Below are 27,291 nucleotides of genomic sequence, written 5' to 3' on the forward strand. Positions count from 1 at the left end.
ATATATATATATATATATATATAGAATCTAGAAAACACCAGCCTACAAGTATTGTGTTGTTTTTGACATACACAACAAGGAATGTATACAGAGTACCAGTATTTTTTAGATTTTTTTAGTACCGGTTCCTAATTGGGGGTGGTCCACATGGACCGTGAAAATTCAGGACACACAATACTGCTATCAGTATTTTTTATGACTGTGGTAATTATTACACAATTTCACAATGGTTACACATTAGCTGGTAAACACTACAAATAGGAAGACCACACAACACATAACACAACAATTCATCCTCCAAATTCCTCCAAAGAGTTATCAGTTTCAAGGGAACGCCACTTAACTCATGACCGCCGCTACATCAACCGTCCTCCTTGCCATCCACGAATACACAGGCTAATAATAACCCCTGCTGTGAGATCATGTTGCTGGTGTACAACCTCTTGATGCTAATATACAATTATAATGAATACAAACACAATGATGAATCTTTACAAGAAGACGAAAAAACAACTGGACTAACAATAATAGTTGTCTTGTTTAAGACCTAAAAATCAGCTGTTGATAAAAGTCTTCCCTGGTGTGAGATGTTACATCATGTCACTGGTGTAAAACCTCTTGATGCTGAAACGGACTACTAAAACCCTAACCATGGTTATCCAACCATGAGACGGATTACTAAAACTCTAACTATGAATATTTACTAATGAAATAGACTACTAAAACCTTAACCATGATTATTTAACCATGAAACAGACTACTAAAACCCTAACCATGATTATTCAACCATAAAACGGACTACTAAAACCCTAACCATGATTATTCAACCATGAAACAGAACACTAAAACCCTAACCCTGTTTATTCAACATGTTCTGACTTTGGCTACAGCTGAGAAGCCTTCAATATTGGTGTGTTTGTCCTGTTGCCTTCTCCATGTTTTCTACCAGATTTGTGTTGACGTCTGCCGTTCTTTTGCTCTGCTTCACTGCTCTTTGAGTCTTTTGCAACACTTGGGTCAAGTTCAACAACCCGTACTTCTTCCCAACTTTGGACTTACACGTTTTGTCTTTGGTTGTACTTGTTGATGTCACTGCCTCAAGTCTCAAGTCACAAGTCTCACTAGAGTTTGACCAGAAGGAGAGATGGACAATGAAGTCTTCCCTCCTCACGTTGTGGTTCACATACTACGGCATCTTGTAGTCCCCTTGACGACCTTGAGATTTGACTTTTCATGTTCCAAGTATGCAGACTTTAGAGGGTTTGAGCACGGGAAGTGTTTAGAAGTGTATGAGAGCGTTTGGAGGGCTCACAAAGAAATTAACATAGTATTCAGAAACTAGCATCCTATATGTATATAACTTTTATATACATATATAACCATTTGAACAACAATGTATATAACTTAGTGTTTGAACGACAATATATACAACTTAGTGTTTGAACAACAATATATTTAACTTAGTGTTTGAACAACAATATATAAAACTTAGTGTGTGAACAACAATATATATAACTTAGTGTTTCAACAACAATATATTGAAATTAGTGTTTGAACAACCATGTATATAACTTAGTGTTTGAACAACAATATGTGTATAACTTAATGTTTGAACAACAATATATAATTTAGTATTTGAACAAAAATATATATTTGACATGTGGATGATCCAGTGATCCGTGAATTAATGCACGCAAATCTTTGACTATTAAATCGTTTACGATTCATATCGGGTCTTTGTTCCTTCCCTACTAATGATCGTATTGTGCCATCATTTCACGTACGTAACTTGATCTTGCTTGTATTCTAACATTTAGTAACTTTTGAAATAAGATTTTATCTCAGCTGCTGACAGAAAACCATCCCCAACATTTAGGACCTTGTTTTATAACCTACATATTTCAATGACAGAAAACAATCTGAAAAACTTCAGGACCTTGTTTTATAACCTACATATTTCAATGACAAAAAACATTCTTCAAACTTTAGGACGTTGCTTTATAACCTCCATATTTTAATGACAGAAAACAATCTTGAAACTTTAGGACATTGTGTTATAACCTACATATTTCAATGACAGAATACCGTTTTTAAACTTGACAAAAAGCCCTGGGGCCCCACGCCACGTTCCCCTCCACTTCCAGCACACTGGTCTTTGGTCTGAGGTGACTCATGGAGGTCAAGTCTTAACCTGGTTATTACTGGTTGGGTTGATTTCACTGCTGCAGAAGGGGATTGATTTGATACGTTTTCCAAACTGGAAAATAAGAGTGTTTATGTCGATTCAATTTGTTTTCCTGTTTGCTGCTGAGAGAGTTATTCCATGTTCTTGTGGAGTAGTGAAGCTAAAGGGTTCTTTCTTGTCCTTGTGCCAGACCCAGAACATAATGTACGACATGGTGTCGGATCTGAATGAGCGAGGGGAGGACATGGACAAAAGGATCGCGTTGTTGGAGACGAAGCTGGAGACTCTGCTGACCAACTTGCAGGCTCTGCCAGGACTCATCAGTCAGGTGATCAGCCAGCAGCACAGGGACTTCCTGGAGGTGCAGCTCCAACCTCAGGACAGACACAGCCCCGAGTCGAGGCGCAGGTCTACGTCCACGGTGCCGCCCACCTCCTCCGAGAGCAGCTAAGGTCCACAGAAGGCAAGGCCTCCATTTTTGCCATCATATGGCCAAGTTGCATTGATCTCAAAGCCTAATGGCTTCAAGAAGTATTATCCCTATTCTGATGACAGAATCCAAGATGGCGGATAACATTTTGTAGCTTTCTATTACCTCAGCGCTGCTTGCCTCGGTCTAGTGCACTAAAATAGTGCTTCCCAGACTAGAGCAACAGCAGACCTAGAATCCTATAGATCATTTGGCAAATAATCCACGTAAACGCTTCCGAGTCACACACCGCACTTTTGTATTAATAATCAATAACAACAGATATCTAATGACATATTTGAATTGATCAAATGAGATGTGGGCATGGGTTTATTTTTAGTTCTTAAGCATCCAGTTGGAGGTCCACCACTCTCTTTGAAATACACAACCTGTCCACAGACTCAATAGTGGATCTTGTCTTGCTGTGTTTCCACTTCCTATCCCCTCGGCTGGACGAACTCGCTGAAACCGAATCTACCTTATAGAAAAGTACTATTTTTGTATGTTTTAATGACGACAAGTGTAACAATAATCAACAACAAGCAGATGTGGCGTACCAAGCATGAGATTTTCACCTACATACTTCCTGAATATGGAATAAAAGCCAAGCAATCTAAGAAGGAATGTGTTCTGGACTCACCCCACACACACAAGTTGTATCATTCTTTAAATTGCATTTTTTTTTTTTACAGGTCAAGATTTTGGTGAGTTGCATGCATAAGCGACATGTATAAACGTGACTGGCAACCGCGAGCTCATGCGTCTGATTTTAATTTCACCACCTTCATGTGTGTTTCCTTAAATAGTGGCTTTAATAAATGCCACGTCTCAAGGAGACTTCTAAAACAAATGATTTACAACATCATACAAGTAGACGTGTTTATGCAATATTAATGAGCACCTGGTGCTCTCTGCATGTCAAACAATCAATAGACAACAATATTCCCTTTGTAACACGAGATGCCAATCAAGAAAGTTTACAGCTACCATATTTCAGCACAAAAGTGACCAAATGGAGATTATTTTGTGGGTGACGTAAATATAAAAGTATAAGATTTTTAAAATATGCCGACTTTGTGTGAAATTACCGTTTTTTTCAAAGGCTTCACTGATTCTCGCGAGATTTGGCAACCAGAATTGCTCCGTGTTGCTGACGCATGCGTGCTACAGACGTGTGCGTGCTAGCTAGCCGTGCACATTTTGAACTTTTCCCACGTTCTTATGTGTCAAGTTTCCAAATTTTAAGCGTCAACGCAGATTGATACAAGAAAGCATCATGAGCATACTCGCCAAAATAGCAGAGATTGAAAATGAGGTAAGACGGAAATATCTGTCGCTAGTTAGGTAATAAATCAGACATGCTGAAGCTAGATGCTAGCGTGTAATGCTAATATAAATGATAGCGCATTTTCTCACTAATTGTGTCATTGTGTAACCCAAATAACTTATAATGGCGATATTGACTTAAAGCTTTATCATCCGATTTTGCGAATATCGTTAAGCAACGATCGATCCATAGTAGGTATGAAGCCGGTAAACGTTGACCGATGTGACGTTTTCACCTTGGTGAATTTTCAAAAACAGTTAAGTTGAAGAAAACATGTTGTTTTAACCTAATTATCACCCTCCATTACAGAATTAACCACGGTTAATTTGATTTGTACCATATGTACATTGTTACGCGACACAAGTACCCAGACATGCATTATTGTTTTGTTATGCTATAAATTACATATGTATTTTTTATACTTCTGGCAAACGAGCATCTCAAATACACAATAATTACTACATTTTATTACAATGTGAATGGTGAATCAAACAGAAGCCCAAACAAAACGTAATTCCCAGGTAAATACATATAATTTAAAATATCAATTATAGCTGGTCAGTGTCTAAAATGAATGTATAGCATGGCATTTATTTATTTAGAAAAATAAATGTAGTGGTTATCGTCTGCCTAAAGTTTTGTTGTTGTAGATGGCCAGGACACAGAGGAACAAGGCCACAGCTCACCACTTGGGTCTGCTTAAAGCCCGTCTGGCCAAACTGAGGCGGGAGCTCATCACCCCAAAGGGAGGCAGCGGTGGCGGCACCGGGGAAGGTAATGTCTACTCAAACTGTTTGACATCGTCATGGCGGATTTGTCAAACATCCTCACATTCAGTGTTACCAAAAACATTGTCAAACATATTCACATTCAGAGTAATGACTATTACCAAAAACATTGTCAAACATCCTCACATTCAGAGCCATGACTGTTTCCAAAACATTGTCAAAGATCCTCACATTTAGAGCCATGACTTTTACTAAAAACATTGTCAAAAATCCTCACATTCAGAGCCATGAGTGTTTCCAAAAGCATTGTCAAACATCCTCAGATTCAGTCATGACTGTTACCAAAAACATCGTCAAACATCCTCACGTTCAGTATGTTACCAAAAACATTGTCAAACATCCTCAAATTCAGTCATGACTGTTACCAAAAACATTGTCTAACATCCTTACATTCAGAGTCATGACTATTACCAAAACATCGTCAACATCTTCACATTCAGAGTCCGTTACCAAAAACATTGTCTAACATCCTCACATTCAGAGTCATAGCTGTTACCAAAAACGTTGTCAAACATCCTCAGATTCAGTCTTGACTATTACCAAAAACATTGTCAAATATCCTCACATTCAAAGCCATAACTGTTACTAAAAACATTGTCAAATATCCTCACATTCAAAGCCATAACTGTTACTAAAAACATTGTCAAACATCCTCACATTCAGAGAGAGCCATGGCTGTTACCAAAAACATTGTCAAAAATCCTCTGATTCAGTTATGACTGTTACTAAAGACATCATCAAACATCCTCACATTCTGTCATGACTATTACTAAAAACATTGTGAAATATCCTCACATTCTGAGAAATGACTGTTACCAAAAATATCGCCAAACATCCTCACAGTCAGAACCATGACTGTTAGCAAAAACACTGTGAAACATCCTCACATTCATAGCCATGACTGTTACCAAAACATGTCAAATATCCTCACATTCAGAATGTAATCAAAAACATTGTCAAATATTCTCAAATTCAGTGTGTTACCGAAAACATTGTCAAACATTCTCACAGTCAGAGCCATGACCGTTTCTTAAAACATCATCAAACATCCTCTCATTCAATCATGGCTATTACGAACTATGACTGTTAGAAAACATTTTCAAACATCCTCACATTCAGAGCCATGACTGTTACCAAAAACATGTCAAACATCCTCACATTCAGAGTGTTATCAAAAACATTGTCAAACATTTTCAAATTCAGTGTGTTACCGAAAACATTGTCAAACATCCTCACATTCAGGGTGTTATCAAAAACATTGTCAAACATTCTCAAATTCGGTGTGTTACCGGAAACATTGTCAAACATTCTCACAGTCAGAGCCATGACTGTTTCTTAAAACATCATCAAACATCCTCACATTCAGTCATGACTATTACGAAAAACATTGTGGGATATCCTCACATTTAGAGTCATGACTGTTACCAAAAAGATGGTCAAACATCCTCACAGTCAAAACTATGACTGTTAACGAAAACATTGTCAAACATCCTCAAATTCAGTCATGACTGTTACCAAAACATTGTTAAACATCCTCACAGTCAGTCATAACTGTTACTAAAACATCGTCGAACATCCTCACATTCAGAGCCATGACTGTTACCAAAAACATCATCAAACATCCTCAGATACATTCATGACTGTAACCAAAAACATTGTCAAACCTCCTCACAATCAAAACCATGACTGTTACTAAAACATCGTCAAACATTGTCACATTTAGAGTCATGACTGTTACCAAAAACATTGTCAAACATCTCAGATTTAGAGTCTTGACTGTTACCAAAACATTGTCAAGCAACCACACAGTCAGTCATGGCGGATTTGTCAAACATCCTCACATTCAGTGTTACCAAAAACATTGTCAAACATATTCACATTCAGAGTAATGACTATTACCAAAAACATTGTCAAACATCCTCACATTCAGAGCCATGAATGTTTCCAAAACATTGTCAAAGATCCTCACATTTAGAGCCATGACTTTTACTAAAAACATTGTCAAACATCCTCTCATTCAGAGCCATGAGTGTTTCCAAAAGCATTGTCAAACATCCTCAGATTCAGTCATGACTGTTACCAAAAACATCGTCAAACATCCTCACGTTCAGTATGTTACCAAAAACATTGTCAAACATCCTCAAATTCAGTCATGACTGTTACCAAAAACATTGTCTAACATCCTTACATTCAGAGTCATGACTATTACCAAAACATCGTCAAACATCTTCACATTCAGAGTCCGTTACCAAAAACATTGTCTAACATCCTCACATTCAGAGTCATAACTGTTACCAAAAACGTTGTCAAACATCCTCAGATTCAGTCTTGACTATTAACAAAAACATTGTCAAACATCCTTGCATTTAAAGCAATGATTGATACTACAAACATTGTCAAGTGTTACCAGAGCCATGACTGTTACCAAAAACGTTGTTAAACATCCTCACATTCAGAGCCATGACTGTTACGAAAAACATCGTCAAACATCCTCACACTCAGAGCCATGACTGTTACCAAAAACATAGTCAAACATCCTCAGATTCAGTCATGACTGTTACTAAAGACATCGTCAAACATCCTCACATTCAAAGCCATGACTGTTTCTAAGAACATCATCAAACATTCTCACATTCAATCATGACTATTACTAAAAACATTGTGAAATATCTTCACATTTAGAGTCATGACTGTTACCAAAAACATGGTCAAACATCCTCACAGTCATAGCAATGATTTTTAGCAAAAACATCGTCAAACATCATCACATTCTGAGACATGACTGTTACCAAAAATATCGTCAAACATCCTCACAGTCAGTGTTATCAAAAACATTGTCAAACATTCTCAAATTTAGTGTGTTACCGAAAACATTGTCAAACATTCTCACAGTCAGAGCCATGACTGTTTCTTACAACATCATCAAACATCCTCACATTCAGTCAAGACTATTACGAAAAACATTGTGAAATATCCTCACATTAGAGTCATGACTGTTACCAAAAAGATGGTCAAACATCCTCAAATTCAGTCATGACTGAATGATACTAAAACATTGTCAAATGTCCACCTTTAGAGTCATGACTGTTAACAAAACCATTGTCAAACATCCTCACATTCAAAGCCATGACTGTTACTAAAATCATTGTTAAACATCCTCACAGTCAGAGCCATGACCGTTTCTATAATCATCATCAAACATCCTCACTTTCAGTGGGTTACCGAAAACATTGTCAAACATCCTCAAATTCAGTCATGACTGTTACCAAAGCATTGTTAAACATCCTCACAGTCAGAGTCATGACTGTTACCAAAAACATTGTCAAACATCCTCACATTCAGAGCCATGACTGTTACCAAAAACATCGTCAAACATCCTCAAATTTATTCATGATTTTTACCAAAAACATTGTCAAACATCCTCAAATTCAGTCATGACTGTTACCAAATACTTTGTCAAACATATTCACATTCAGAGTAATGACTATTACCAAAAACATTGTCAAACATCCTCACATTCAGAGCCATGACTGTTACCAAAAACATTGTCAAACATCCTCACATTCAAAGCCATGACTGTTACTAAAAACATTGTCAAACATCCTCACATTCAGAGCCATGACTGTTACCAAAAACATTGTCAAACATCCTCAGATTCAGTCATGACTGTTACCAAAAACATCGTCAAACATCTTTACATTCAGTATGTTACCAAAAACATTGTCAAACATCCTCAAATTCAGTCATGACTGTTACCAAAACATTGTCAAACATCCTCACAGTCGGAACCATGAATGTTACCAAAAACTTTATCAAACATCCTCACATTCAGAGTCATGACTATTAGCAAAAACATTGTCAAACATCTTCACATTTAGAGTCCGTTACCAAAAACATTGTCAAACATCCTCACATTCAGAACCATGAATGTTACCAAAAACCTTGTTAAACATCCTCACATTCAGAGTCATAACTGTTAACAAAAACGTTGTCAAACATCCTCATATTCAGTCTCGACTGTTACCAAAAACATTGTCGAACATCCTCGCATTTAAAGCCATGACTGATACTAAAAACATTGTCAAATGTCCACCTTTAGAGTCATGACTGTTAACAAAACCATTGTCAAACATCCTCACATTCAAAGCCATGACTGTTACTAAAAACATTGTCAAACATCCTCAGATTCAGAGCCATGACTGTTACCAAAAACATCGTCAAACATCCTAACATTCAGTATGTTACCAAAAACATTGTCAAACATCCTCAAATTCAGTCATGAGTGTTACCAAAACCTTGTCAAACATCCTCACAGTCAGAGCCATGAATGTTACCAAAACGTTGTCAAACATCCTTACATTCAGTCATGAATGTCACCAAAAACATTGTTAAACATCCTCATATACAGAATCATAAATGTTACCAAAAATGTTGTCAAACATCCTCAGATTCAGTCTTGACTGTTACCAAAAACATTGTCAAATATCCTCGCATTTAAAACCATGACTGATACTAAAAACATTGTCAAATGTCCTAGCATTTAAAGCCATGACTGATACTAAAAACATTGTCAAATGTCCTCACATTTACAGTCATGACTGTTACCAAAACATGGTCAGACATCCTCACATTCAGAGCCATGACTGTTACCAAAAACATTTTCAAACATCCTCACAGTCAGAGCCATGAATGTTACCAAAAACCTTGTTAAACATCCTCACATTCAGAGCCATGAATGTTACCAAAAACCTTGTTAAACATCCTCACATTCAGAGTCATAACTGTTACCAAAAACGTTGTCAAACATCCTCATATTCAGTCTTGCCTGTTACCAAAAACATTGTCAAACATCCTCGCGTTTAAAGCCATGACTGATACTAAAAACATTGTCAAATGTCCACATTTAGAGTCATGACTGTTACCAAAAACATTGTCGAACATCCTCACATTCAAAGCCATGACTGTTACTAAAAATATTGTCAAACATCCTCACATTCAGAGCCATGACTGTTACCAAAAACATCGTCAAACATCCTAACATTCAGTATGTTACCAAAAACATTGTCAAACATCCTCAAATTCAGTCATGACTCTTACCAAAACATTGTCAAACATCACAGTCAGAGCCATGAATGTTACCAAAACATTGTCAAACATCCTTACATTCAGAGTCATGAATGTTACCAAAAACATTGTTAAACATCCTCATATACAGAATCATAAATGTTACCAAAAATGTTGTCAAACATCCTCAGATTCAGCCTTCACTGTTACCAAAAACATTGTCAAACATCCTCGCATTTAAAGCCATGACTGATACTAAAAACATTGTCAAATGTCCTCTCATTTAAAGCCATGACTGATACTAAAAACATTGTCAAATGTCCTCACATTTAGAGTCATGACTGTTACCAAAACATGGTCAGACATCCTCACATTCAGAGCCATGACTGTTACCAAAAACGTTGTTAAACATCCTCACATTCAGAGCCATGACTGTTACCAAAAAGATAGTCAAACATCCTCACATTCAAAGCCATGACTGTTACTAAAAACTTTGTCAAACATTCTCACATTCAGAGCCATGACTGTTACCAAAAACATTGTCAAACATCCTCAGATTCAGTCAATACTGTTACCAAAAACATTGTCAAACATATTCACATTCAAAGCCATGAATGGTCCTAAAAACATCATCAAATATCCTCACATTCAGTCATGACTATTACTAAAAACATTGTGAAATATTCTCACATTTAGAGACATGACTGTTACCAAAAAATGGTCAAACATCCTCACAGTCATAGCCATGACTTGTAGCAAAATCCTCTTCAAACATCATCACATTCTGAGACATGACTGTTACCAAAAATATCATCAAACATCCTCACAGTCAGAACTATGACTGTTAGCAGAAACATTGTCAAACATCCTCACATTCAGAGCGATGACTGTTACCAAAAACATGTCAAACATCCTCAAATTCAGTGTGTTACCGAAAACATTGTCAAACATCCTCAAATTCAGTCATGACTGTTACCAAAACATTGTTAAACATCCCCACAGTCAGAGTCATAACTGTTACCAAAAACATTGTCAAACATCCTTACATTCAGAGCCATGACTGTTACCAAAAACATCGTCAAACATTTTCACATTCAAAGCCATGACTGACACTAAAACATTGTCAAACATCGTCACATTTAGAGTCATGACTGTTACCAAAAACATAGTCAAACATCAGTCAGTTGTGACTGTTTCCAAAGACCTTGTCAAACGTCCTCAGATTCAGAGTCATGACTGTTACCAAAAAAATAGTCAAACATCTTTACATTCAGAATCAAGACTTTTAACAAAAACATTGTCAAACATCCTCACATTCAGAGTCCGTTACCAAAAACATCATCAAACATCATCACATTCATAGTCATGACTGTTGCCAAAAATATTGTCAAACATCCTCACAGTCAGAACCATGACTGTTAGCAAAAACATCGTCAAACACCCTCATAGTCAGTCCTGACTATTACCAAAAACATTGTCAAACATCCTCACAGTCAGAACCATGACTGTTAGCAAAAACATTGTCAAACATCCTCATAGTCAGAGTCATGACTATTACCAAAAACATTGTCAAACATTCATGTAGGCTTCATGATGCAGTTACATTATTATATCAACTCTCAGAGATAGCTTCAGGAAACGCTTGATGTCGTTTTTTGTTGCTTCAGCAGAGCTCAATCAACACCGATAAAGGTAAAGTGAAATAACAGACAGACGGGGCTTTGCCGTTCGTAAAACACACACACACACCGCAAAATGAGCTAACGTTATGCTAAAAGCGAATTAACCTTCTCCTCAAGCCAGGACTGCGAGCGAGCTGAGCTGCGGTTTATGTTTCTAGAACCTCAATGGGCTCATAGTGATGTTACTAGTAGGTGACTGGGAGGTGTTTATTATAATTTGGGGAGAGTCTGCTGCCTGATGCTTACCTGCTAAACACCTACCTGCTCATCACGACGCTGGTACACTTGACACCATGCGCTCTGAATACGCACTGCTGATTGGCTGTTACCGCTCTGAATACGCACTGCTAAATGGATGTGTAACCAATTGTGTGGGTGGGACAATGCTGGGTGCTGTGTAGAGTACTGACAGAGACAGAGGCAATACGAAGCGGAGCAGCTTGTTAAGACTTTATATTAGGCGGCTACTTAATATGTTCGTGTGGAAACTTGTTCGGTACAACCGAACCGAACCGAAACCCCTGTACTGAAACGGTTCAATACAAATACACCTATCATATACACTATACTGCAATACTACTCTATTTTAATGGTGTATTTAAATCATGTATTATTGTATGTAGGTTCATATACAGTATACCGGAATACTATACTTTAATGGTGTATTTAAATAATACATTTTTATATGCACGTACATATATTCTATATGCACGTACATATATACTATACTGCAATACTACTCTATTTTAATTGTGTATTTAAATAAACCATTATTATATGCACATGCATATACACTACACTGCAGTACTTCTCTATTGTAATGTTGTATTTAAATAATCTATTATATGCACATACATATGCGCTATACTGCAATACTAATCTATTTTAATGCTGTATTTAAATAATGTATTGTATGCATGTACATATACACTATACTGCAATACTACTTTATTGTAATGGTGTATTTAAATAATACATTATTATATGCACATACATATACACTACACTGCAATACTATATTTTAATGGTGTATTTAAATAATCAATTGTTATATGCACGTACACACACACTATACTACAATACTACTCTATTTTAAGGTACTATTTAAATGACGGATTATTATATGCACATACATATAAAGTATACTGCAATACCACTCTATGTTGATGGTGTATTTAAATCATGTATTGTTATGACTGCAACACTACTCTATTTTAATTGTTGTATTTAAATAATACATTATTATATGCACGTACATACAGTCGTAGTCAAAAGTTTACATACACTTGTAAAGAACATAACGTGACGGTTGTCTTGAGTTTTGAATAATTTCCACCACTCTTATTTTTTTGTGATAGAATACATGCTTGTTTGTCACAAAAAACATTCATGAAGTTTGGTATTTTTATGAATTTAGTATGGGTCTACTGAAAATGTGACCAAATCTGCTGGGTCAAAAGTATACATACAGCAATGTTAATATTTGGTTACATGTTCCTTGGCAAGTTTCACTGCATTAAGGCGCTTTTGGTAGCCATCCACAAGCTTCCAGCTAGCTTCTGGTTACATTTTTTGACCACTGCTCTTGACAAAATTGGTGCAGTTCAGCTAAATGTGTTGGCTTTCTGACATGGACTTGTTTCTTCAGCATTGTCCACATATTTATGTCAGGACTTTAGGAAGGCAATTCTAAAACCTTAATTGTAGCCTGATTTAGCCATTCCTTCACCACTTTTGACGTGTGTTTAGGGTCATTGTCCTTTTGGAACACCCAACAGCGCCCAAGACCCCTGAAAAATTTGCAGGTGATCATCCTTTTTAATTTAAAACAGGCCGAGAGCATAATACAACTAATTTAATCCCAGCACGGTGTTGCTGCGATTAAAGACCTCACCTTTTCTCCTCCAAACATATTGCTGGGTATCGTGATGAGATGGCGACTTGTCCAGGGTGTACCCGCCATCTGCCCGAATGCAGCTTAGATAGGCTCCATCATCCCCTGCGACCCCAAAAGGGACAAGCGGTAGAAAATGGATGGATGCATCGTGGCCAAACAGCTACATTTTTGTTTCATCTGACATCACATGGACAAAGATAAGACCTTCTGGAAGAAAGTTCTGTGGTCAGATGAAACAAAAATTTAGCTGTTTGCTCACAATAAAATTTAAATCATGCGTTATTATATGCACGTACATATATACTTTACTGCTATACTGCTCTATTTTAGTGATGTAGTTGACCGTTTTAGGTGTATTCTTTCGATTTAAGGTTGCTGGGAGGGGGGAAGTTTTCCCATTTCATCTTACTGGGAAAGAAAGACCAGTAAGTGTAAATGAGTCTTTGTCTTTGAGTGGGGTATAATAATAGTCCTGTAGATGGCAGAAGGTAGCCTAGGCCCTGGTTTGTCACACAATAGCATGAGTGGATTAAGAACCACTGAGTTAGCTGTGACCAACCTGTATAAATGTTTATTTACAGCTAGAGACACAGATGGATATTTTATAAATGCACTAAACTCCGGCCATCTCACAATTTGAATCAATTCCATTTTTGGGGGTAACATTTCGATTCAGAATCAATTCTTGATTCAAAATCAATATTTTTTACTAACATTGGGTGCCAGTTCTACATTCTACATTCCTCCATAAAATAAACAGCTCTAATACATGTCCATATTACTTTACTTTAATGACGTAAATAATCATTTTTTATATGCACATACATTTACACTATACTCCAATACTACTCTATTTTAATGGTGTATTTAAATCATGTTTTATTATATGCACATAGAGCATACTGTGGTACTACTCTCTTTTAATGGTATATTTAAATAATCCATTATTATGTCTATATATATACTATACTGCGATCTTTTTTAATGTTTTTTTAAATCATGTATTATTATATGTACATAAAAATGATACACTGTTGCCGTTTAACGCACTTTTTGTGTCTTTTTATGCATTGAAATCAGAAAGGACACACATTTCTGGTAGTCCGCGCATAGTTTTTTTTACCGACCCTGCATTCTCTTTGTCAATATTTTTCATATTAAACAATATTGTGTAATTTATTTTACCCCATAATTGTTTCCATTACCACACCTTAAGTTGGAGTCCTTAATCTCGTTATATAATGACAATTAAAGCTGCAAGCAGCGATGGACGGGACCGAGTATATATGGAAGTGGCTGAGGAGAGGGAAGTCTGGGCTCCCCAAGATATAAGCTAGAACAACACACTACTTTGTATTATATTTTAGTTTTTACCTTCCCTAACGTGTCTACTGACAGATATAAGTTAGAACCATACACTACTTTTTATTATAAATGTTGTAGGTTTTACCTTCCATAACGTGTCTACTGACAGATATAAGTTAGAACTATACACTACTTTGTATTATAAATGTTGTAGTTTTTACCTTCCATAATGTGTCTACTGACAGATATAAGTTAGAACTACACACTATTTTGTGTTATGTTGTAGTTTTACCTTCCGTAACGTGTCTACTGACAGATATAAGTTAGAACTACTTAGTATTATAAATGTTGTAGTTTTTATCTTCCATAACGTGTCTACTGACAGATATAAGTTAGAATGAAAATACATGGGTACGACTAGTAGCGACTATTAGCACACAGATAGACCTACATACTCGGCACATAAAAAGTGCAGATGGCCTTAACACGCCACAACAGTCAGGCACCATATGTGGGTACCCAAAATAAAGACTCGACATACAAAGAAATTCAATCGGAGCAGAAACATAGGAGGAAACGGGATTAAAACCCAATGATAACCGCCCATTTAAAATACATGGGTACGGCTAGTAGCTACTATTAGCAAACAGACTTGTGCCAGCAATCTGAGGGTTCCTGGTTCAATCCCCACCTTCTACCATCCTAGTCACGTTCGTTGTGTCCTTGGGCAAGACACTTCACCCTTGCTCCTGATGGGTCCCAGTGAGCGCCTTGCATGGCAGCTCCCGCCATCAGTGTGTGATTGTGTGTGTGAATGGGTGAATGTGGAAATAGTGTCAAAGCGCTTTGAGTACCTTGAAGGTAGAAAAGCGCTATACAAGTATAACCCATTTACCATTTACTTACCAACTCGGCGTAATAGCTTAACATCGACACACTCTCTCGTCGCAACTTGGCCCTGATGGTCGGCACCTATAAGTTTACAATTAGTTATAAAATGTTGATCAGTTGTTTTTACGATATGCAGGCAAACGACAACTTTAAAACATACCGGCTTAGCAACGGCAACTAGCGGCCATCTTGGTATAGATGATCACAGCCCCTCCCTCACGAATGTTGGTGCGTGCGGACCAACAGCAGACGGTACGGAAAAAAAAATATCTCCCTCACTGTCTGCGCACGGCAGCCATCTTTGAAATGGTTTTCAGTGCAGCGGTTCTTTGAAGGCTGATAAAATCAAAACCGTAGCAGTAATTAAAACTCTTTCATCAACTTTTAATCAGAGGGGTTCAATCTCTCTCCTGTGGTAGTTTGAAGCCGACACAACAAACGCGCTCAGAGGAGATAATGTTTGAAAAAAGGTGACCGGTTAAGTGATTTTTGAAGCATGTTTACAACTCAAAGAGGCATAGGTGAGTGTTTTTACAAAACTTTTGTTAGGATAGGGGAATTGCAAACTTCCTCTTGATTTTTGCTGGCGGTTGTCGAAATATGAAATGTAGGTCTAATTGAGACCTACATAGAGGTTTTTGTTTCGTGTTTCTACGACATTCCTACCGGAAGTTACGGGCAGTTTTGTCTGTTTTCTTCCTAGAAGCAGTTTTGTCTGTGTTTTATTCCTAAGGGGCGCTAGAGCGCAATTTTGAGTTTTAGGATTAGGTTTTTTGATTAGATCGCAATTTTTGCCAGTCCTGATGTGTGTGTCCAGTTTAGTGAGGTTTGAAGCATGTTAAGGGGGTCAAATTACAGCTCAAAGAGGCAATGGTGAGTGTTTCTACAAAACTTTTGTTTTGAAGGGGGAATTGCAAACTTTCTGTTGATTTTTGCTGAAGGATGTCAGTGTATGAAATCTAGGTCTAAGTGAGACCTACATAGAAGTTTTTGTTTCATGTCGGTACAACATTCTTACTGGAAGTTATAGTCAGTTGTGTCTGTGCTTTCTTCCTAGGGGGCGCTAGAGCGCAATTGTTAGTTTTGGGGTTAGGTTTTCTGATTAAATCGCAATGTTCGCCAGTCCTGATGTGTGTGTTAATTTGGTGAGTTTGAAGCATGTTAAGGGTGTCAAATTACAGCTCAAAGCTGCGGAATAATAATAACAAAGAAAGAAAGAATAAAACGCTAGAAAGGCTCCGATTACTTCACATTAAATATTCCACTTTTAAAAACAATTTTTATAGAAGATTTTGCATATTTTTTGTGTTTGCCATAAAAAAAAACAGTTTTCTTTGGGAAAAAAAGGGCAGAAAACAAACATAAAAACAATATAAAAAAACAAAAAACTTACAATTGACAGATAGATCTGAATTTGATGTAGACTCTATAGATTTCAGCGTTAAATAAATAATGTATGTATGTCCTGGCACACCATTATAATAATTTCATAACCCAAGCAAAAAACGTTTTACACTTTTATACTGAAATAAACACACCTAAAACTTATTAAATACAAATATAAAAAAATCTACCGGGAGCAGTAAAGTTTAGATCCTTGAAGGAAATAAGAAAGTGAAGGAATGTTTATAACTGAATAAATGTAAATATGCATAAACATTTGTTTTCTTTTCTATTATTTTTTTTAATGAATTAAGAAGCGTTTATGCCAACCTTTTTCCAAAACACAATATAGAATGTGAGATATAACAGGATAATGCATACATTTTTCATTTCTTTTCAAAACGGTTACAAAAAAGTGGACCCCAAAATTTTACTGTGGCACCCCATTTTAATGACTTCATGAGGTCCCTGGGACCCCATTTTGAAAATATACACTATACTGCAATACTATTCCATTTTAATGGTTTTGTTGACCGTCTAAAGTCTTAAATCCAATAGTTTGAATTTAATGCCTTAAAATGCTCTTAAAATCTCATATGTCTTAAATACGATTTTGAAAAGTCTTTAAAAATGCATGACCTTACTTTTATTTAAAACATGCATAAAGTTCAGTCTCGCCTTGAAATGTTTAGATTTTTGAGGGCGCTATAACGTAACTACACTGCGGAACTAACTGCTGCCCAGTCAGAATTTATCGATCACCACCAGCTATTGCTGTGCGTGTGCATCTGTGTGTTGATAGCTTAGTTAGCATAGCAGTGGGAAAAACTTAACAAAAGCACACACAAAGCCAAGTTACTTGCATAAGTTGGGTAATTAAAGTTCAACAATTTGTATCTTCTAAACGATCAATTTAATGCATGGTTGAAACCGGTGGATGGAAACGTATACAAGTGAATGGAATGGTAATGTCAAAGTAAGTCCGTGTCAACAGATGCTGAAACGCCACAAACACTTGCACAACTTTACAAAGATAAACGTAACCCTCCAAAAGGAGTGTTATGTGAGTTAAGTGGCGCCATTTGCCAAAGGAGATCAATATGAGATGTTTAGTAGGGAAATCATCACAGTAGGCACACGCTAATTTCGGGTACTCCGGCTTCCTCCCACTTCCAAAGACATGCACCTGGGGATGAAGTTCAGTCTCGCTTTGAAATGTTTAGATTTTTCAGGGCGCTATAACGTAACTACACAGCGGAACTAACTGCTGCCCAGTCAGAATTTATCGATCGCCACAAGCTATTGCATGACCTTACTTTTATTTAAAACATGCATAAAGTTCAGTCTCGCTTTGAAATGTTTAGATTTTTGAGGGCGCTATAACGTAACTACACAGCGGAACTAACTGCTGCCCAGCTATTGCATGACGTAACCCTCCAAAAGGAGTGTTATGTGAGTTAAGTGGCGCCATTTGCCAAAGGAGATCAATATGAGATGTTTAGTAGGGAAATAATCACAGTAGGCACACGCTAATTTCGGGTACTCCGGCTTCCTCCCACTTCCAAAGACATGCACCTGGGGATAGGTTGATTGGCATTACTAAATTGGCCCTAGTGTGTGAATGTGAGTGTGAATGTTGTCTGTCTATCTGTGTTGGCCCTGTGATGAGGTGGCGACTTGTCCAGGGTCTACACCGCCTTACGCCCTGATTGAGATAGGCACCAGCGTCCCCCACGACTCCTAAGGGAATAAGTGGTAGAAATGGATGGATGGGTGGATAGTAGTGTACTCAGCACGAAGACTATACAAAAACAACCTAATTATCTTATATTATTTGTTCCAATAATTTCAGGTCAGCTTCCCATGCATAATCTTTTCTCCAAGTTAATACAGCAACCGACATTAAAAGCTGTTTAGTGTTCACACTCATCTTATTGTGGGGTGAGGAAAGCAACGGAGATCTGTGAATGTCATCTTGTCATGCCTAAATAAAAACTAATTCTTGTGTATTAGCAATATGTTTTCAAAAAAGTCACACATAACAGGTAAAAATGTATCCATTCACACCAGATACAAAATGAGCTGAGCACATTTGATTGTTATCCTCATTATTCACACCCAAATTCTGTTTGAGGCTTGCAAGCCATAATTTCCTTCCTTCTTTTTATACAATCACTGTCTGCACACACTGGTTTTCACAACTTTGTGCAGATACAGTAATACTGTAGATCAGTGGTTCTCAACCTTTTTTCAGTGATGTACCCCCTGTGAACATTTTTTTAATTCAAGTACCCTCTAATCAGAGCAAATAATTTTTGGTTGAAAAAAAGAGAAAAAGAAGTATGTCATCAGATTCCGATTTATTAAATTGTATAATAGTGCAAAATATTGCTCATTAGTAGTGGTCTTTCTTGAACTATTTGGAAAAGAAGATATCAAAATAACTAAAAACTTGTTGAAAAATAAACAAGTGATTCAATTATAAATAAACATTTCTACACATAGAAGTAATAATCAACTTAAAGTGCCCTCTTTGGGGATTGTAATAGACATCCATCTGGATTCATGAACTTATTTCTAAACATTTCTTCACAAAAAAATGTATCTTTAACATCAATATTTATGCAACATGTCCAAAAAAATCTAGCCGTCAACACTGAATATTGCATTGTTGCATTTCTTTTCACAGTTTATGAACTTACATTCATATTTTGTCCAATAAATATATTTATAAAGGATTTTTGAATTGTTGCTATTTTTACAATATTAAAAAAATATATATTTCGTACCCCTTGGCATACCTTCAAGTACCCCCAGGGGTACGCGTACCCACATTTGAGAACCACTGCTGTAGATGTTTTGATCAGTTTGCTCAATTCTGACAGCTGAAAAAAACATTACCAAAGTTAACCATTTAGTCCTAGCAGAGATGCTAACTGTCCCTTTCACAGACAATGTGTTGTTCTGCTTTACTCTACCATTGCTGACGTTGATGTTACATGAAAACACTTGATATGAAGCACACTGCACCTTTTGCAAGAAAACACTTCTATGGGAAATCTGAAAATTGGCTCTTACTATGTTTGCTAATATTTTTTTCAATTAGTTTGCACTACATAAGCTCATGGTGTATTTAGTTAAACTATTTTGTTTTCCATTTTTGTCCAAATGGATGTGAAATGGTCCTAAATTATTTTCAAGATGGTCTTCAAAAAAGCTGCGATGAGGTGGCAACTTGTCCAGGGTGTACTACGCCTTCCGCCTGATTTGTAGCTGAGATAGGCACCAGTGCGCCCCGCAACCCCAAAGGGAATAGTGGATGGATGGATGGTCTTAAGAAAAGTATTACATTTGACATGTGGAAACCTGCAGAGACCCTGTTAGTGCAAATTAGTCTTGTTGACTGGCTGTGTCTTTGAGTGCAGTTGAATAGATTTCATGTAGATGGCAGCAGCTAACCAAGGCCCTGGTTATTCACAAAATAAAATAATTTTCTTTTTCTTTCTTTAGTTTATTTCGAACATGAACACACTTAAAGCATAATACATCAAACAATTCCATGTCATTTCACTTTACATCATAACCAAAAAGGAGTAGAAAGAAGCAATGCTCATTTAATCCTACCCCTTTCCCACTTCAGTGTTTACAAATATATACATTCATTTACTGACTTTGTTTTGTAGCACAATGCCATCCGTGATTTATTATTACAGCAGTTTTGTAATATATCATTAAGTCAGTCATGATACACATACTGAGATTAACAATATCTTCTTTTTAATAAGGTTAATAATTGTTTTCATAATTTGTCTTCTTTGTACTTTGTAAACACTATTAATTTGAACAACCACTTAAAATGGATCATATCAGTACGTTGTTTAACTTTTAATCCATTCCATAATTTAATTCCACATACTGATATGCTAAAGGTTCTAAGTTTTGTACGTGCATACAAATGTTTTAAATTAGATTTTCCTCTAAGGTTATTTTTCTCCTCTTTAGTAGAGAAGAATTGTTGTACATTCTTTGGTAGAAGGTTTGGTTACATTGTTTGCAATGTAACCAAATCCTCGAACTTCAATATTTTTGACTCAATAAATAAAGGGTTTGTATGTTCTCCATCCAATATTATGTATCAGTCTAATTGATCTTTTTTGTAACACGGGTAACGAATTTAGCGCACATTTGTTGTTATTTACCCATATTTCTGCACAATAACTCAGATATGGTAACACTAGCGAACAATTGAGAATTGAAGTGATTTTTGTCCCAGGACGTATTTTGCTTTGTTCATTATTAAAATGTTTCTTGCCACCTTGTGTTTTATATTTTGTGTATGAGATTTCCAGTTCATTTTATCATCTATTAAAACTCCCAAAAATCTGGTTTCTTTTACCCTGTCAATAGCTACTTCGTCTATTTGTATTCATGTATGAGGCCATTATTTTTGTTTTACTGAGATTCAAGCTTAGTCTGTTTTTGTCAAACCATCTTTTTAATTTGTTCATTTCTGTTGTTATTATTTGTATTATCTTCTTTTTGTTTTCTCCTGAGCAGAAAGCATTTGTGTCGTTTGCAAATAAAACTAACATTAAGTCCTTTGTAACTTTACAAATGTCGTTTATATAAAGATTAAACAATCTTGTTAGCTGTGACCAATGTGGGTAAATATATGTATAAATGTTTATTTGCAGCTAGAGACAAAGATGGATATTTTTAAAATGCATAACTTGTACTCCATATTTCATGTTTATTTAGGTTAAAACAAATGAATCCCAAAACTTCAACCCCTTGTTCCTCCTCCTGTCTTCTATGTTTTTTAGCTGCAAGTTCATTTCCACCTAGTTTTCTGAAATTAACGTGACGTCAGCATTAAGCCACTCATCTTTGACCATCACACAATTTGAATCCATTCCATTCTGGGGGTAACGATTCGATTTTTAACATTAGGTGCCAGTTCTATGATTAACTACATACCTCCATAAAATAGATACACAACTCTGAAACATTTCTATATTACTTAATAAAAAAACTGATTTTGTTTCAAAAAATTCTACCCATTTAATAAAGTCAAATACAAGTAAAGCAAGAAGAAGTATCCCCTTTTGTAAAGTAAACCTGTAAAAAAGATATTATCAACAACATAATTTGTGGCTGTACAGGACAGATTTAAAATATTTATAAATGTGTGTATATATGTGTATGTACAAACCCCGTTTCCATATGAGTTGGGAAATTGTGTTAGATGTAAATATAAACGGAATGCAATGATTTGCAAATACTTTTCAACCCATATTCAATTTAATGCATTACAAAGACAATATATTTGATGTTCAAACTCATAAACTTTTTTTTTTTTTGCAAATAATAATGAACTTAGAATTTCATGGCTGCAATACGTGCCAAAGTAGTTGGGAAGGGGCATGTTCACCACTGTGTTACATCACCTTTTCTTTAAACAACACTCAAACGTTTGGGAACTGAGGAAACTAATTGTTGAAGCTTTGAAAGTGAAATTCTTTACCATTTTTGGTTGATGTACAGCTTAAGTTGTTGTCGTATTTTACGCTTCATAATGTGCCACACATTTTCGATGGGAGACATGTCTGGACTGCAGGCGGGCCAGGAAAGTACCCACATTCTTTTACTACGAAGCCACGCTTGTTGTAACACGTGGCTTGGCATTGTTTTGCTGAAATAAGCAGGGGTCCCGCAGCGAGCTGCACGAGCTCCGGGACCCCCGGGGATGACCAAAACACACCCAGGAGTGAACCAGCGAAAGTGGGAGGTAAATTGAGGAAAAGTCGGAAAAATGTCCATGATAACGTTGCTTGGATGACAACATATGTTTCTACAAAACCTGTATGGACCATTCAGGACAAATGGTGCCTTCACAGATGTGTAAGTTACTCATGCCTTGGGCACTAATACACCCTCATACCATCACAGATGCTGGCTTTTGAACTTTGCGCCTAGAACAATCTGGCTGGTTATTTTCCTCTTTGTTCCGGAGGACACCACGTCCACAGTTTCCAAAAATAATTTGAAATGTGGACTCGTAAAACCACTAGGGATGATACTTGAAACCGGTTTTCCCGGTTGTTTAATAACAAAAGAACTGAGTCCTCGGAATCGAACCCCTTTTTGATAACCGGTACCCGTTATCGAGACCACTATAGTAAAGAAAAAGACTTTGTTCTTTATTCGAATCCGTCCCGACCAGAAATGCTCCGTGAGACATCACAATAAAGGACGTCACGTAGCCCATTTATTAGGCGCAGATAGCGAAAGCAGGAAAACAACGGACGGGAAAAAGTGCTCCAAGGTGTAATGAAGTTAAAAACAAAAGACATAATCCAATGAATAACTTTACTGAGAGATTTGAGCAGCGTACAAACACATGACCAACACTTTTACGACCAACCGGAAACATAGCAACCAGGCTAGCAACGCACCTCCTATACGGCAGCTGTCGCAACGTTCTTCAAACAACCGCAGCACATACATATATACAGGTGCTGGTCATATTATTAGAATATCATGAAAAAGTTGATTTATTTCATTAATTCCATTTAGAAAGTCAAACATGTAGAATGTATAAATTCATTCCAAACAGACTGATACATTTCAAGTGTTTTTTTGCCAAAAAGGAGATGATTATAGCTGACAACCAAAGAAAACCCTAAATTCAACATCTCAGAAAATTAGAATATGGTGAAAAGGTCAGATATTAAAGACACCTGGTGCCACACTCTAATTAGCTAACTAACTCAAAACACCTGGAAAAGCCTTTAAATGGTCTCTCGTTTTGATTCTGTATGACACACAATCATGGGGAAGACTGCTGACTTGACAACTGTCCAAAAGATGACCATTGATACTTTAAAGGAGGAGGGCAAGACAGAAAAGGTCATTGCCAAAGAGGTTGGATGTTCCCAGAGCTCTGTGTCCAAGCACATTAATAGAGAGGCGAAGGGAAGACAAAGATGTGGTAGAAAAAAGTGTTCAAGCAGGAGGGATAACCGCGCCCTGGAGAGGATTGTCAAACAAAACAGATTCAAAAATGTGGGGGAGATCCACAAAGAGTGGACTGCAGCTGGAGTCAGTGCTTCAAGAACCACCACGCACCGACGTATGCAAGATATGGGCTTCAGTTGTCGCATTCCTTGTGTAAAGCCACTCTTGAATAAGAGACAACGTCAAAAGCGTCTCGCCTGGGCTCAAGACAAAAAGGACTGGACTGCTGCTGAGTGGTCCAAAGTTATGTTTTCAGATGAAAGTAAATTTTGTATCTCCTTTGGAAATCAAGGTCCCAGAGTCTGGAGGAAGACAGGAGGGACACAGAATCGACGTTGCCTGAAGTCCAGTGTCAAATTTCCACAATCGGTAATGGTCTGGGGTGCCATGTCATCTGCTGGTGTTGGTCCACTGTGTTTCCTGAGGTCTAGGGTCAATGCAGCAGTCTACCAGGAAGTTTTAGAACACTTTATACTGCCTGCCGCGGACCAATTTTATGGAGGTGAAGATTTCATTTTCCAACATGACTTGGCACCTGCACAAAGTGCCAAATCTACCAGTACCTGGTTTGTTGTTCTTGATTGGCCTGCAAACTCACCTGACCCTAACCCCATTGAAAACCTATGGGGTATTGTGAAGCGGAAGATGCGAGATGCCAGACCCAACAATGCTGAAGAGCTCAAGGCCACTATTAAAGCAACCTGGGCTATCATAACACCTGAGGGGTGCAACAGACTGGTCGACTCCATGCCACGCCGTATTGCTGCAGCAATTCAGGCAAAAGGAGCTGCAACTAACATGCTGAAACTTTCCATGTTCATACTTTTCAGTTGGCCCACATTTCTAAAAAATATTTTTTGGTACTAGTCGTGACTAATATTCTGATTTTCTGAGATATTGAATTTGGGATTTTCAGTAATTGTCGGTACTAATCATCAAAATTTAAAGAAATAAACATTTCAAATATATCACTATGTGTGTAATGAATTGATATAATACGTAAGTTTCACGTTCTGAATATAATTACTGAAATAAATCAACTTTTTCATGATATTCTAATATGAACAGCACCTGTATACATCATATCCCCCTTTTTTAACTTTTGTTTTTCTTTCCCTGTAAACAAAGCAAAATCACACTATATGTGTTGTCAGTCTAATTATAAATAATGCAGACGAGGCGTGTTGTCTGAGTTCTTGACGTCTACTGCCGGGTGACGACATTTTCAGGGCTACCGCGCATGCTCGTCACCCCCGTTGTATGCTGGGTCGTGTAGTTGTTTTATTCCTGAGTTCATAAATAAATAATGTTAACTCAATGAAGTGTATTTCTTGTTTTGGCTTTAACTTTTTATATTTTAGCATTGTAACCACATTTGCAAACAAATGTTCTCATCATAGATGTTCTTTCAATAAAGAAATAAAGTGCAAAAATGTCAAAGCATCATAACAAACAGTTATGTCAAATAGTAGCAGAAGTGCACTTTTTGGAGAGCTGTATTGTTTTCAGTTTTGTGCCCTAGGACTGATTTTATTTAACACTATATTATTATTTATACACCTATAGTGATCACAGAGACAGGTTTTTTTTGTGTTACTGTATACTGTATATTTGTTTTTCTGAAAAATCCCACTTAATATACTTTGGGTAACAAAAGTCAATATTTATTTATTAGTTTATTTTTTTTAGGGGGGGTAACAGTCAATATTTATTAGATTTTATTTGTTTGTTATATAATAAGTGACATTTTGTTAAACCAAATATTGTTGTTTTTTTCCTTGTACAACAACCTATCGGGACTCGATTAGAAAATCGATAAGGAATCGGTTCGATAAGAGGATTCTATAATAGGCTTGAACTCGATCATTTCTTATCAAACATCATCACAACAGACCACAGAACACTTTTCCACTTTGCATCAGTCCATCTTAGATGAGCTCAGGCCCAGCCAAGCCAGCGGCGTCCTGTGTGTTGTTGATAAATGGCTTTCGCTTTGCATAGTAGAGTTTTAACTTGCACTTACAGAGGTTGCGACCAACTGTAGTTACTTACAGTGGTTTTATGAAGTGTTCTTGAGCCCAAGTGGTGATATCCTTTACACACTGATGTCAGTTTTTGATTCAGTACCGCCTGAGGGATCAAAGGTCCGTAATATCATCGCTTACGTGCAGTGATTTCTCCAGATTCTCTGAACCTTTTGATGATTTTACGAACCGTAGATGGTAAAATCCTTAAAATCCTTGCAATAGATCGTTGAGAAATGTTGTTCTAAAACTGTTCGACAATTTGCTTACAAATTGGTGACCCTCACCCCATCCTTGTTTGTGAATTACTTAGCATTTCATGGAAGCTGCTTTTATACCCAATCATGGCACCTACCTGTTCCCAATTAGCCTGCACACCTGTGGTATGTTCCAAATAAGAGTTTGATGAGCATTCCTAAACTTTATCAGTATTTATTGCCACCTTTCCCAACTTCTTTGTCACGTGTTGCTGGCATCAAATTCTAAAGTTAATGATTATTTGCACAAAAAAAATGTTTATCAGTTTGAACATCAAATATGTTGTCTTTGTAGCATATTCAACTAAATATGGGTTGAAAATGATTTGCAAATCATTCTATTCCGTTTATATTTACATCCGACACAATTTCCCAACTCATATGGAAACGGGGTTTGTATATGAATGTACATATATATGTATATCTACAGAAATGTGTGTATATGTATATATGTGTATATATTGACATTTTCAAATGATTGATTTTGTTTTGCTGTTATAAATCTTATTTTTTTACTTTGTCTGAGGAAATATACCAATTTTTTGAGTTAGGATTTTTGAGTTTTCTTAAGCTGTATGCCATAATCAGCAATATTAAACTAATAAAAGGCTTGCAATATTTCAGTGAATCCAGAATGTATGGCATTTTCATGTTTTTAGTTGCATTACGGAAAATAAAGGACTTTATCACATTATTCAAATTTTCTGAGCCAGTCCTGTATATGTGTATTTATATATATATATATATATATATATATATATATATATATATATATATATATATTAGAGATGCGCGGATAGGCAATTATATCATCCGCAACCGCATCACTAAAGTGGTCATACCCCCGCCATACACCCGAACCAACATTTCATCAAAGCCACACCCGCCCGTTGTTATATATCTAATATAGACGATGCAAGGCATTAGTGAGGTTAGAACGTGTAACTCCCTCCAAATAGCCCTGACACAATGGCTTTCTTGAACTGATTTATTTGAAGGTTT

The 27,291-nt window shown here is 36.7% G+C and overlaps 2 protein-coding genes across 4 annotated transcripts in view; both read left to right on the forward strand.

Annotated features, from left to right (window-relative positions):
• The window catches only part of kcnn2 (potassium calcium-activated channel subfamily N member 2), a 150,322-nt gene extending 146,648 nt beyond the window's left edge, over window positions 1–3,674 (forward strand). For 2 of the 3 annotated variants that reach the window (XM_061908289.1, XM_061908288.1), the window contains exon 8: window positions 2,376–3,674. In XM_061908289.1, coding sequence (XP_061764273.1) covers window positions 2,376–2,636 — 261 coding nt within the window. In that variant the 3' untranslated portion in view covers window positions 2,637–3,674. The remainder of the gene's footprint in view (window positions 1–2,375) is intronic. The other variant, XM_061908290.1, reaches the window with a different exon arrangement.
• Window positions 3,675–3,782: 108 nt separating this feature from the next.
• drg1 (developmentally regulated GTP binding protein 1) overlaps window positions 3,783–27,291 on the forward strand; it is a 58,042-nt gene continuing 34,533 nt past the window's right edge. The window contains exons 1-2 of the mRNA XM_061908291.1: window positions 3,783–3,969; window positions 4,632–4,755. Of these exons, the coding sequence (XP_061764275.1) occupies window positions 3,931–3,969; window positions 4,632–4,755 (163 nt within the window). The 5' untranslated portion in view covers window positions 3,783–3,930. The remainder of the gene's footprint in view (window positions 3,970–4,631; window positions 4,756–27,291) is intronic.

The sequence above is a fragment of the Nerophis ophidion genome, linkage group LG08, assembly GCF_033978795.1.
Source record: "Nerophis ophidion isolate RoL-2023_Sa linkage group LG08, RoL_Noph_v1.0, whole genome shotgun sequence".
Taxonomy (NCBI): domain Eukaryota; kingdom Metazoa; phylum Chordata; class Actinopteri; order Syngnathiformes; family Syngnathidae; genus Nerophis; species Nerophis ophidion.